The following is a 13859-nucleotide window of genomic DNA, read 5'->3' on the forward strand; positions in this document are numbered from 1 at the left end:
TCTAGCTAAATCAAGTTTCACAAGCCGTTACTTTCTCTTTGCCACCACAAATCATCACAAGCCCAAAGTTCAGTATTTTGCCAGGACAAAATTCATTGGGCATTTCTGAAGTAGAGCCAAAGTTGCATAATTTAATTTCCCATCTCCTATTAAAACTGCCAGGCCTACCATAATAAGAATGATAAATGTAGAGTCATACGTCTTCTTTCTGACGGTAATGCCCATCAATACTTCAAATGCAAACAATTGTGACATCTGACTTTATAAAAATTACCTGGTGCACCAACAGCACTTAATTAAATTTTAAAAATGCTTTTGTTACGTTTAATGAATGATATATTATACTGCAATGAAACATGCAGCAATACAAATACTTCACAATGCCAACAATTAAGGCTCACTTCACTTACGGCAATTGACAACACAAGTGCTCCTCACTTCATTCAGCTTGTGCATTCCAAATGAACTGGTTAGCAAAAAGGGTGCTTCTTTGCTAATGAGTTTTGTAATCAAGGCATCTATTTTAATTTCAAATTGGCTAGATTGGGGGAAATTGCTGAACTAAATGACTGGTTCTAATTAGGATTATAAAAATATTCATCATGCTGCAGAATTAGCGCAAGGTCTTGATTTACTGACATTTGCATATAGCTTTAGTTTAGGAGTGGAAAAAACCTCCTGATAAATTGTCTTCCTTTTAATGAATTGAACAAACACTATATCTGTTTTAGTCGTCCTTTCATTTAAAGGCACTGATACATATTCATGATTTGTAAATGAAGTTAAGTGATTTCAATTCTTCAGTTCATTATCATATTGAAGAGGAGACTTCTGTAAATTGCTTTTAAGCATTCCCAATCTCAAGGGTTTGGTTCTTTATGTTTGGTTTGTGTTTTTCTAACTTTACTAACATTTCAGTTTATCTGTTTGATGGAACCCTGCCTGCCTGGGAGAGCTGCTGGCAGGTGGCTTGTCCAGCAACACAGACACATGATATGTTTGTAGAACCTGATGTTCTCAGAAGAGTATTCAAAAGGCAAAAAGATGAAAGGCTTATTTGTGGCTAAGTCATGGGAACAGGACTCTATCTGCGTTCAGTTTCTGACTTTGTTATAGTTCTCAGTGGTAGTTAGGCAGTGAAACACTTTAATGACCTGTGCCTGAATACACTCGAGATGCTCAGGGGACACCACTTTCTCTGTCAGCCTCATGTTTAATTGCAAGCACTCTCAGGCAGGGATTGCTTCTTAATATGAGTGTGCAGTACAATGGACCAGTCAGCATGGTAGAGATTTCTATGAGCAGTTACTATAATATGGCTTGTATCAAACATGGAACACTGTGTGCTCCTTTACAGGTGGGCAATATACTCAGAATATTTCCTTCCTCAGTATGGTAGGCCTGTGGGACTAACTGTTATTGTGGCAGCTTCCTCAGTCTCTTTCCCTTTCGGGTGAAGAAAAGAATGCAGTAGGTGTGCCTCCAGCTTCACTCCATGGGGTGCTCAAATGTCAAGTCACTAGTGCAAGACAAATCTGAAAGCTGAGCATTGTATCCACAGGACTGGAATCACAGGCAGTGTGCCCTTCAGATATCAGTGAACTATGATGAGAAACTAGCCCATTTTACCATGAGGATCCATGCAGGAGCAGAAAGAACTTACTTTCCTTGTTAAAAGTAATGTTCACATCTTGTAAGAAAAGCTGTGTTTTATCCAAGAGGTGCAGTCTTGAGCTGTTGTTGATAAAAGGAGTAGTTACTCACACTTCTAACAACTTCTGACAACTACAATTACATTTAAATTCCAGGAGCAGAAGTGCTGCTGAGGAGCAGGTAACAGGTCTGGGTGCCTGCTGATTTATATCAAAACGAGATGTGAGGCAGACACCAGCCTGCCTCTCATCAGCCCCATACCTCTGTTCCCAAGGAAAGAAAACCTACAGGCCTGGGCCAGAGTCACATCTCACTTCAGACATGCAGCAACTCTCACTGCTTGATTTCAGCGCATCTGCAGGAGCAGCTGCTATCCTGGAATCACATTTCCAGCATTAGGAGTTCCAACTCAAAGTACAATAGCCTGACCCAAACACAACAATGAAGCCCCCGTGTGCCTAAGTGTCCTTAGTGGGCACAAAATCTGAGACCAAGGAGCCCTTACTGGAGGCATTCAAGACAGGACTGGACTGGGTGCTAAACAAACACATCTAGGCTCCCTTTCCCATGAGGGCTGGACCAGATGATCTTTGGAGATCCCTTTCAAATTGGATTGTTCCATGTGTCTGTGAAAACAGCTCATCACAAAGAATCCCAGAGATGAATGACTGCTTGGAACAAGGTGCCCATATTCCTAGAATCAACTCCCCCTGGATTTCTCTGGCAGCACCCTGCCCAACTGCACATTGTCAAAAAAAGCCCCAGCCAAACAACCTCACCCTCAGCTGCCTTACTGCCCATGTCATACTGGGAGACTGGGCCTAAATTCCAGGGCAGCATTTTACCTGGAGCAGACACACTGCCTCCATGGCTCTGGTTCTGTGTCTAGCATATTAGAGAAAATTAGAAAAAAACATTTTAAAAACCCCCTAACAAACTTTCCCATATAGTCCCAGTCTTATCTGTGATTTATTTTTTTTGATAAATTCAATAGTGTCTAGTCAAGATAGTCAAGGCTGTGACATGCACTGCATCCAATTTTCAGATGATAACTTGCCACATCTCCCACACCAAAGGAATCTCTCCAGTCAGACCTGATACTGTCTGCCAGGTGCAACTTGGTGATACAGCAGAATGTTATCTTGCACCTCTTATTTATCACCTCATTCGAAGAGATAATGAGACACCCACTTTCTTTTGTTCACTTTCTGCTGAAGATTAAGCTCCATGGAGGGAGAAGCCACTGATTGCCAAACTTCTTGTTTATCCAATGTTCTCAAATTTGTAATGGGTAGCTGGGGAATTTAAATTGGTGTATTACTGAATCATTCTGCCTCTTACCTATTCCCAGCAGGCTTCATATCACAGTTTGGTCTGTAAGGAAAAAGTGGGATTCTACCATGTTGTATACCTGTGGTTTCTTCTCTTAACAATGGTAATTTCTAATATTTTAAATATCCCTCTCCCTATTAACTGATATTTTCTCTTTTAAACAAATTATCTTTTTAAATTATCTTTGAAACAAATATTTATGCAAGAGAGTTTTTGCATGTTTCTATGAAAGTTTCAATGTCATTCTGAGAGAAACTTCATGCAGCTGGAAAGTCCCTTCCATTTCTACCTCCAGACTCATCCATTCCCCACAGAGGAAATTTTGCCTATTGAGAATTAGTTGGTTTCTTGGATAAATGAGACAAATCATCAGACATTCAGCATATTAGCATCAGGAATGTAAGATAAACTCAAGATATTCCTCCCCAGTCACTGTGAATGGCAGCAATGAAATCTGTACCTTAAGCTTGTGTTGGGAGGCTTTAAGCTTTCACAGCATTCCACAGAGCAGCTCCCCACACTTTCCAACAGGCAATATTCACCTTTTTCATATATTCCCCTTCCCACCACATTTTTATCCAAGGATTGTTTAAAATAGTTCCCTATGTATTTTCTGCAAATACCCACAAAAACTGGAGGCTGCAGGCCCATTTTCCATTTTACACTGGGTGATATATCCAAGTGTCAGCATGGACACTCCCTGTGAGACCCAGTCTGACCTGCAGCAAATTGTCTGTAACATTTACACAGTGTCCACCTTCTGCCAAAGGCCACTTAAGAGGGCCATTAACAGAACCAACACGTGCACACATCAGATTGTGCAATTTTGTCAATAAATCTGACACATACACACAAAGCTACTGGGAAGAGATCCAAGATTTTCAACTCACAAGATGCATTTAATATCCCAGGACCTGATAGCTATACAATATCACATGGCAGCTCAGGGGAGAATAGCAAACCCACACAGGTTTGCTTAAAGTCCTGTAAAAATTCCTCCAATTCCTCCAGCCTGTGCTTTATACTCTCTGAGAAGACATCAGGGTCTGTGAACTTGCTACATGCTCATGCCCACACACAGAGATTTCTTGGCTCAGCCCTGCTGCATTTATGAGATGATACAGGAGAGTTAGCAAAGCAGAGGAGGGTCCTAATTGGCTATGAAAATTAAGAACAGGAACGATATGCTCTGTTGACTCATACCAAGGAAGTATCCTCAATAATTCCTTGGATACTACTAAGAGAAAACAAATGGTGGTGACTGTGATTTAAATCAACAACATAACCAGCAGCCACACAGCAATGCATCTTTCAGAAAGCCTGCTGAACTCCATCTCACTCAGTCGTCTTCTGGGAATTGCCCTAACCAGGAAAAAGCAGGACAATACATATGTGGGAGTGGTAATAAAAGAATTGGTGACTGAACTGTTTTTATATTCAATTATTTCACTTGATGGAAGTGGTAATACCACAAAGTCTTTGGCTTTCTCGGTATGAAGTCATATTTCAGGGAACAGTTCTGTGGAGAAGAGATGGGCTCCTCCTCTTAAAGAAGACTGTAGAATATGGAATGGACCTTTTAAAACACCAACTTGGAAGGGACAATAATTCTGTTCAGAGGACATTCAAAATGTGTTGGATTTTTTTAATTGGTTGGTCATTTCTTTAATCAACTAGATAAATATCCTAACATTGTTGTCAGTTGTGGAGAAATTAGCTAAAAACAAGGAGGGATGTTTAGGTTAAAACAGTCATTAAAAAAAGTCTTGAATCACAGCCATGGAACTGAAGGTCAGAAGACGTTAGAGGAAAACTATTTATTGGGAAGATCCAAAACACTGACTATTTGTATTTCATTCCAAAATGTTAATATTGTTTTCTATTTTTATAAACAAAACAATTCAAAAATCTTTTGATCTAGGCAGTTACCAAATTCATTATTTGTAGGGATATGAACTGTCCCTATTTAATTTCATTTTACTGTGAGGAACAACATACTAAGCAAAATGGATTTTCAGGTTCATCATTCTCATTAATTTCCAAGCTGACTACAGCTTGCTTAAAACAGTACATTATTATTATTTTTAATTGAAAGAAAACTAATAAGAAAAATATTAATCTGAAATACTTATTTTAATCTAAGATATTAAATTAATTTTTCCAACTTGTTTACACATTTATAGTTACAAGAGGATGGATTAGATCTTCCCTTAATAGTTTCTGCTGCTGGGAGTCAAATCATATGTACTTGATTTGTTTTCAGAATAACATTTGCATTTTTAAATCTGTCCCTAAAGTCATTAAAATAGAATTTAAGGGTCAAACACACTTCTAAAACTTAGAGAGGTGGGAAAATATGATGTCTCACTGTAGCAGTGTCTGCACTACAGAGCAAACAGCAAGTCACCTTCCTTGTCACAGTATCAGTGGACGAATATTACCCACAGGTTGCAGGCTAATGATAAACTTTCTATTTTATTGCCCTCTCATGCATCAAGTCAGAAGTATTTCAGAGCAGTTTTATCCCCAAAGAATGGACATATGAACTGAGAAAGCAAAAACTATTTGATACAGCTCCACCTGTTTTGTACCAGGCAACTTCATGCTGCTTTGCAGGAAAATGAGCACAAAAACAAAGGGCACAGGAGCAGAACTAGGCTGGAGTTGGACAATTAGCCCCTGCCAGCATGGCATCCCTTTGGATAGCCTCCTCACATCTGTGAGCACCACTGCAGCCTCTCTAGACACTTATTTCAGAAGCTCTCGATCACTCTTTTCTGGTGAGCAGCAGAGAGATGAAATGGGCATTGCCATTAGCACCGTCCCATAACCACATCTAGGAGAGAAGGCAGAGTAGAGCAGGAAGCTGTGAGATCCAGATCTGGCTTCTAGAGAAAAAGGAGAACAACCACTACAATCTTACAAAGATGCAAAAGACATGATGAATATTCTCAAGTATATGGGACTTAAATCCTAAAAGCCTCTTTATTCTTGCATTGGCCTAACCTGAGAAAAGCACAGGGCTGACTCTGGTTCCCACTCGACTGTGGCAGTGCCCCTGTTTCCAGACCTGCAGGAATGCATCACGCTGGCCTCTCAGAGACTCCAGCTGGGGATTTCCCATGGCACTGCTGTCACACTCCACGAGCACTGCCCATTACCTCAGCATCAGCCACGACTGCAGTGAAGCTGGTGATCCTGACTCACAGTGACAGCTCTTTCACAGCTCTTACTAACCCAAGACATGGCTCAGCACAATCTATACCTCAGTCATGTTAAGCAAACATTTCAGCTGAGAAAAGCACTGCTCCATGGCTCCATTCTAGGATCCACAATGAACCAGCACTTCAGGCCGTCCTTCTGACCAGTGAAGGAAAGCATGAGTGGCCTTGAATGCAAAGGCAGACATAAAGGAAAAGCCTGAACTTGGCTTTGCTCCATTTCCACTTGACCAACAAGCCACAGATGAACTCATATTTGCTCATACACTTTGAACAATTTAATTCGGTTTCTGGGATGAAATGCAAGCAGATTCAGGGTGTTTCTAGTTCCGTTCATTTTTCTTGTCTTTTTTCCTGGGCAGAAGACAGCAGCTGAGGTGTGCACACAGATGTATTTGTTTGAAAGAGCAGAAGCAAAAATGCTCCTGGCCTGCTATTGCTGCACTGGATCAGGGGAGCATTAGTAGCAGCTCACAGTCAATCATGTGCCTCCCTTGTATTTTGATTTCTCCCTCCAATGACTAACATCACAAAAAGATTACAAAGCTTTGCAAGTAGAAGTACAGCGCTTCATCCCAACAGCAGATGCTCAGCACTCACTGCAGATGGATCTCTTTGCAAAGGCATGCACAGGATGTCTCATCTGGCTTCTCACATACATGACTGCCTCATCAGACGCCTGTTTCTTCCAAGCCTGTCTATATAAACACCAGGATCATGCAAATTATTACCTCCAGCTTAAAAGTAGCATCAAGACATTTTGTGACATCAAATAAATAGATTGGTCTTTCCAGCCTCTTTCAAAATCCCTGTTACACTGATCCTCTGATTGCAGAAAAATATTTGACATTTGACTAACTCCTTCATACAGTAAAGACTTGATACTATGAAAGGAGTGTGTTTACAATAGCTTTGTTCTTGCAAATGTCACTCAAGAATCATTAGTAGCACAGCAGCAAAACACCTGGTGCCTGCCACAGCATTCTTTTAGCAAGTGGGAAGCAGAGCAATAGGAAATTATTTGATTATATTCTCAGTAACTGGTTTGGTAAAATCTTGCACTAGCCTTCCAAAGGAAATTCTCAAATAGAGAGGCACAGCATTTTAGCTATATTGTTCCTGTAGCTGAGATGTGAGACTGACTAGTTTAGAAATCTTCCAGAATAACTGCAAAAATTGAAAATCCCACCCAGAACACACCCTCACATCTGACAGGTTACCATATGTGTTTGGTTTGTGTGGAAAGGTTTTCATACCAGGGAGGGGGCTACAGGGGTTGCTTCCATGAAAAGTTACAAGAAGCTGTCCAAGAAAGCAAACACCAGCCAGCGCTGAGATAGACCCACTGCTGGCCCAGGTCACACCCATCAGTGACAGTGGTAGCCCCTCTGAGATAACTTAGTCATGAAGTGAGGGCAAGAAACAAATTGACAGCTTCAGCCAGGGAGGAGTGAGACTATATGAGAGAAAAAGCACTGCAAACACCAAGGTCAGAGCAAAAGGAGGGGAGGAGTGTCCCTGGTGCTGAGCAGGGATTCCCCTGCAGCCCACAGTGAAGGCCATGGTGAGGCAGGCTGACCCCTTGACCCATGGCAGGACAGGTGATGGTGAGCCCACAGGAAACCCATACTGGAAGAGTCTGTTCCTGAAGCCTTCATCCCATGAAAGATCCACACTGGGGTAATTCATGAAGAACTGCAGCCTGTGGAAAGGACATTGGAAAAGTGTGTGGAGACCTGTCTCCTGTGGGAGGGGCACCATGCTGGAGCAGGGAAAGGGTATGAGGAGTCCTCCCTTGAGGAGGAAGAAGAGGCAGGGACAACATGTGATGAACTGACCAAAGCCCCCATGTCCTGTCCCACTCTGCTGCTGGGATGCAGATAAAAGAGAAAATGGTGAGAAAAGTTGAGCCCAGGAAGAAGGGAGAAGTGGTAGAAAGGTACTTTAAGATTTAGTTTTTACTTCTCATTACTCTATTCTTATTTGATAGAGTAGGGTATAAAGGGATAAAGTAAAGTATAGTAGAGTATTGATAAGTAATAAATTCAATTAATTTCCCCAGTTGAATGTGATTTTCCTATGATGGTAATTGCTGAGTGAGCTCTCCCTGCCTTTATTTCGACCCACAGACCTTTGATTATATTTTCTGCCCCTGTCCAGCTGAGGTGAGGAGTGACCAAGTGGCCTTGATGGACACCTGGCATCTAGCCAGGGTTAGCCCACCACAGTGAGGAAAACTTAGTGGTTATTCAGCATGTTTCTGCTTTTCAGAGTCTTGGCATGACAGAAATATAAGAAGGGAAAGATAAAAGCTTGGCAAGTTTAAAACTTTGTAGAATTTATAACCTGACCATCCTGTCTATGTCTCAGCTTTGGGCTGTAGTGGGGACTGCTGCTCCAGACCTGAAGCACACATCTCCTCACCACAGCACTTGGCTACCACACTGCACCTGCTCTGCTCAGCACCTTTCACATAGCACTCATCTGTTTAAGTGCAAACCTGCTAAGGACACAGTAACAGACTGGAGATGTCTTACTCACAGAGGGCACTGCAAAGAGGCTTAAAAGTGGCACAGAGGAGTTTGTCATCTGTTGCTGCTCCCTGACCTCCAGTTTGCAAGCAGAATGAGCACCCCTCAAGGCTCAACATCCAGCTGTTACAGACCAGCTCAGCCTGAGTGCTCCATTCTCAGGGACAGCACAGAAATCAGCGCCTACCAATCAATAGATTTTTAGAGCAGCTCCATGTGTCATGTCAAATCTCTAATTCTTTTCATCTTTCATAGTATCACCACTACTGAAGTTTCCACACCCATCATGATCACTCTAATACTCAGCTGCTTTTAGCAAACTGGCTTTGGAGTCACTGCATGGCTTTTGAGCACATTTAAACCTGCAAAGTGAGAACAGCAAAGCACACTATAAATTCTTCATCATCTCTGAGAGGGAGCAGTTCTAGACAATATCCCCTTCAACTCCTGGCTCAAAATCATTGAAACATTAAATCAATTGCTTACCTTTTGATCCAGACTGTAGGCCAAGATCCACTCCTCCTGCTTGGGGTGGAAGAGCAAGCTCTGGATATAGAAGTTCAAACGGTACTTCTGATAAGTAGCTCCTTCATCAGAGCTGATGAGGATGCTGCTCTCAACCTCTGGATCACTAAGAAGCATGATCTAAATAGAAAAATGGAAGGAAAGTGTTAATGGAAAAGTGAAAGTGAATATAATTTAAGAGTGAGGTCACACAGCACTGACTCCTATCAGATGTATTCAGAAGATCACTCAAGAGTATAACATCCCATAGAATTAGGATAGGTTTTTACTATTTCAGTTTCATTTCCTTTGGCAACTCATTTGCTGATTTGATCAATTCTTTTTTTTTTTTCATTTTATCCAGATAAATTCAGAAAGATCAGTAAGAAAGAAAAATTTTATGTATCAACGTGGATTTTGCTTGGAAATAGGAACTTCAGGCAGCGACACCAGGCTTTCCTGGACCATATCTGTCTACCACTTCTCTCATCCCATGTGGAATTCTCTCTCCAAAAGTAAGCAACAGAGCATTCCTGAGATTTAAGGCTCATTACCTGTCAGCTTGCAGTGCTATGAATGAGAGCATCACCTCCATGGAAACAGAATGCCTTCCCAGATCAGCTGCTGGCAGCTGGGTATAGTTCACATGCACATGGGCAAACACTGACACCATTTCATATATCACACTCCCAATTTGTACAGTAAGAGACATTCATTCAGTCAGTGAAAACATAATTTTCCCCAAGCACAGGAAAGTGCACGACCTCAATTTTTACAGGGAGGAAAACACTTCTGAGTCTCTAATTTTAATTAGAAAATTATTATCAATATTTTAAAATGGGTTGATTCCACACTATCAGATGGCAAGCTCTACATAAACGTTAGCAGGAAAAATGTTGTGGAAACATTAATACCATCTTATTAACATCTGGAGAAAACGACTTCACATTAAAGCAAATACCAGCACCATAAAATAAAGGCAAACAGTGGGAAATAAATTAGAGCTGTTCTAAACACAGCAGGTTGTTGATACAGCAGCTGAATCAAATATAGAAACTGTCTTTCAGCAGGAAAACAGATCTAGGAATGGCCTTTTCTACCTCACTGCAGAATGATCAGCTAGCTGACATCCACCGCAGTTTTGGGTTTTTTCCACATTGACTTCTCTTATCCACCTTCACAGAGCTCCAACTTCAAGACTACAATAGGGAAATACATTAATTTTGACAGCAAAAATCAGTTTCAAGGAATGGTTAAACCCTTGGTATGTTAGGCCTTCATCAAGCAAAAAATTTCAGTGCTTGTTTAATCTTAAGTACCTCATTAGCTCCATGAAGTCACCAAGGGAAAGGGAATACAATGTAAATGGCTTCTGATCCTTTCCATTAAGGAATGAAAAGCTGAACAAGAAGTGAACGTTTTCCCAGAGGGAAGCCACCTGTATGAATCCAGCTTGATGTCAAAGGACCTTCAACAACCCTCACATCCATCCCTCACCAGCCCCAAAATCAATCCCTCGCCATTCCCACAGGAAGCCACAGGATAAATTCTGAAGTGCACTTGCATTGTGCCCTGGTGCCCGGTCTGGGGAACGCTTCTCGTTCCCCACCTGCAGATGATTTCCTGGGAATTAGCCTGAGAAGAGACCTCCAAGATCTCCACTCTAAGGGATGTTTTGGTACATTCATTCTTTCTAATCTGACCAAAATATCAATTTCATTATGCCCCAGACAGTAACAATTTTAAAAGTATTTGAAGATATTCCTTTCTTAGACTGCAAAGATATTTTTTACCCCTGTTCACCTAAAGCATATTGCCTATGTCAGAGAACTATAACATAGTTTAGTAAAAAACACTTGCTTATATGGAATGAAAAAAGGATGTAGGCCTGGCCATTTAAGAAGACAATCCAGAGAGATCTTATATTTAAAATAAAGGATACTTCAGGAATAAAAACATTTTCCACCTGATGTAATAGAGGATGACATAGTTAATAATGCTGTATATTAAAAGCTTACTGCTGGAGTTCTGTCCTCAAATAAGGAGCAAAAGTCTGCATGGACCTGAAGTGGTACACAAACAAAACATCCTCTCTGTCCTTTCACACATGATCTGCAGCACTTCAGTGGATAGTGCAAGAAATGGTCATTGAAACAACAAAGGCAGTATTTCCACCAGATGGTCGACAAATCTGGCCCATTTGTTCTTCTGGATGCGTAACAGCGTTAGAAGATCAGATAATAAAACCACCAAGCTAGGAAAGGTGGAAGAACTTAACAACAGTCACATCTAGAGATGACATCACATAAATCATGCCCTGTGCCTTCACCCAATTTCCACATCCACTCTCCATTCTTCAAATGGAGAAATGAACACCCAACATCTCTGCTGCCATCCATCCTCCCAGGAAAGGCTGGTCCTACACAGAGCAGGATGGAAAGGCAGGAGGCTCAATCACAGTGAAAAACAAAAGCTCACCACCACCCATGCAGCTCGGACCAGCACAGGTGTGTTACACGGCGCACAGAGAAAGAAAAGTGACAGACTCTGGCTTTTCTTTTTTTATTGTTTCTACTTTTTCTTCTGGAAGCTATAGGGGGAGGGAACTTTCAGCCTTCTCATTATGGGACCAGGAGGAAGCATCTACCCCACTAGTGATTTAGATTAATCACTTTTCATTAAGAGACAATAAACAAACTCCAGCCAGAATGAGCATTTCTGCCAGCATCCTGTGTTGCCATTTATAATTGCCATAAGGAATAGCAAAGGAGAACCAGAGAGTTGTCAAATGTAATTTATAAGGGTTTAAGATCTAATCATTTTCTATAACATTAAATTAAATGGCAGCCTTTATTTAAATGAAGATTACATTTGGTCTTTCTACATTCTAGATTATTTATGTATACATCCATGTATAAAACGTTGCTTTTTTCTCTAGTTTAAGTGGAGAGGGGTAGGGCAGGCAGGACTGGTTACTGCCAAGGGTATATCCTTGAAAACATACTTTTCCTGACCTTCAAAATCCAGTGAACAATGAATGGCAAGCACCAGACAACAAAACAGGCTGAAAATCAGACTAAAATTCAGAGAGTTCCTTAGGAATGGATGCAGAGGAAGAGAGCTGTCTGGGACATGGTGCATCTCCTTTAAAGCAGGAGCTCTGGGGACAGTGAAGACACAAACAGAGCTGTTCTGGATGAACTCCAGGTGGGCAGAACCCCAGACACCAGTGAGGCAGCACATGGAAAGATGATGGTATGGAGAGATCACCTTGCAAGATTACCTACGCTATATGGACTGAGATCTTCAGTACATGAGCAGGGAACATATCCAGCTCTGAGCACTTCAGTGGGATTCACCCCAGGGAATAAACAGCATGAGTTGCAGGCAGAAGAACAAGGAGGGCATGATGCATGTTACACCTGTGCCTGCCATATTGTGTTTGGTACAGAAACCACAGCAGTAGTTAAGAGTCACTCAGATTTGTTGGAGAGTGTGTAAGACCCTTAAAGGAGCTCAAATGCAGAAGAAATTAGGAAGGAAAGTGGCACCATATTGCAGCACAAATCCTCTAAAAAAGTCATGCCCTCTGATGGGGCTAATATAACAAAAACTAGGGTAGGATTTGTAATTGAGAATGTGAGTTCCCACTAGCCAGATCAAAATACCAGGTAGGTCACTGGGTTAATGCACACACCTTCCATGGTACTGCTTTCATATGGGTTATGGGCAGGTGGATGAGTTAAGATGGTGCCACATTTCTCTTTTTCTGTAGTCCGGCACAAAGAGAGCCATGATGTGGAATACAGAACTGTGCAGTAATGGGGCAGCACACCTCCCACAGGCACAATGCTACAACATGCCCAGACAGGCACGGGGATACACACGAGCACAGAAATCACAATGGAATGCATTTTGTATGCAGCTGAATTAGTTAAAAAAACAGCCACTGGACCAAAAAAACCCAAAACAACATGCCACATAAGTGGCATATTTATTAATATTAGCTTTCAATGAAGCCTTTTATTTTTCTCAACGAACATAAATTTTCACTGTAAATTACCAAAGCACATCTCCCTAAATCAGCACAGACCAGTTTTATAGGTGCAATAATCTGTAGCAATAGTACCACTGAGCTACATTAGCAAAGAAACACCAGAGAGTTGTCAAATGAATAAAGAAGACAGGTTCAAATAAATGTCTTTTGTTCTGAGAAATAGATAGACAGCATCAAACTTTTGTGTACTGCCCCTGATACTCCACTTTAATGCACTTTTCATACACTGTTCTTTTCAGAGGTCCTTGTCATATTCACCTATGTAAAAGGCTATTCTAAAAAAAACCATAAACAAATAAACAAAGCAGTTAAAAAATAAACAAAACCAACAGGACACCTACAAACCACGCAAGCCTCCACAGCTTCAAAAGAAACTCAGTTCCTTAGCAAAATATTAGAATTTATTCTGTAGCACTGGATTATCCTCTCCTACAACTGAAAAGACAGTCTTGCCACAAACACTTCTACAAATACATAAAGCTGAAGTTTAGTGTTTACAAGTTCATGGAGATTTCCATATTGAATGTGCTCAGCTTAAAAGTGAAAAGGCTTTTTTGGGGT

The 13859-nt window shown here is 41.2% G+C and overlaps 1 protein-coding gene across 1 annotated transcript in view; it reads right to left on the reverse strand.

Annotated features, from left to right (window-relative positions):
- The window catches only part of SORCS3 (sortilin related VPS10 domain containing receptor 3), a 263805-nt gene that overhangs the window by 114100 nt on the left and 135846 nt on the right, over nucleotides 1-13859 (reverse strand). Inside the window, exon 4 of the mRNA XM_064716259.1 lies at nucleotides 9224-9382. Within this exon, the coding sequence (XP_064572329.1) occupies nucleotides 9224-9382 (159 nt within the window). The remainder of the gene's footprint in view (nucleotides 1-9223; nucleotides 9383-13859) is intronic.

Source organism: Zonotrichia leucophrys, chromosome 6 (genome assembly GCF_028769735.1).
Source record: "Zonotrichia leucophrys gambelii isolate GWCS_2022_RI chromosome 6, RI_Zleu_2.0, whole genome shotgun sequence".
Classification (NCBI taxonomy): Eukaryota; Metazoa; Chordata; class Aves; order Passeriformes; family Passerellidae; genus Zonotrichia; species Zonotrichia leucophrys.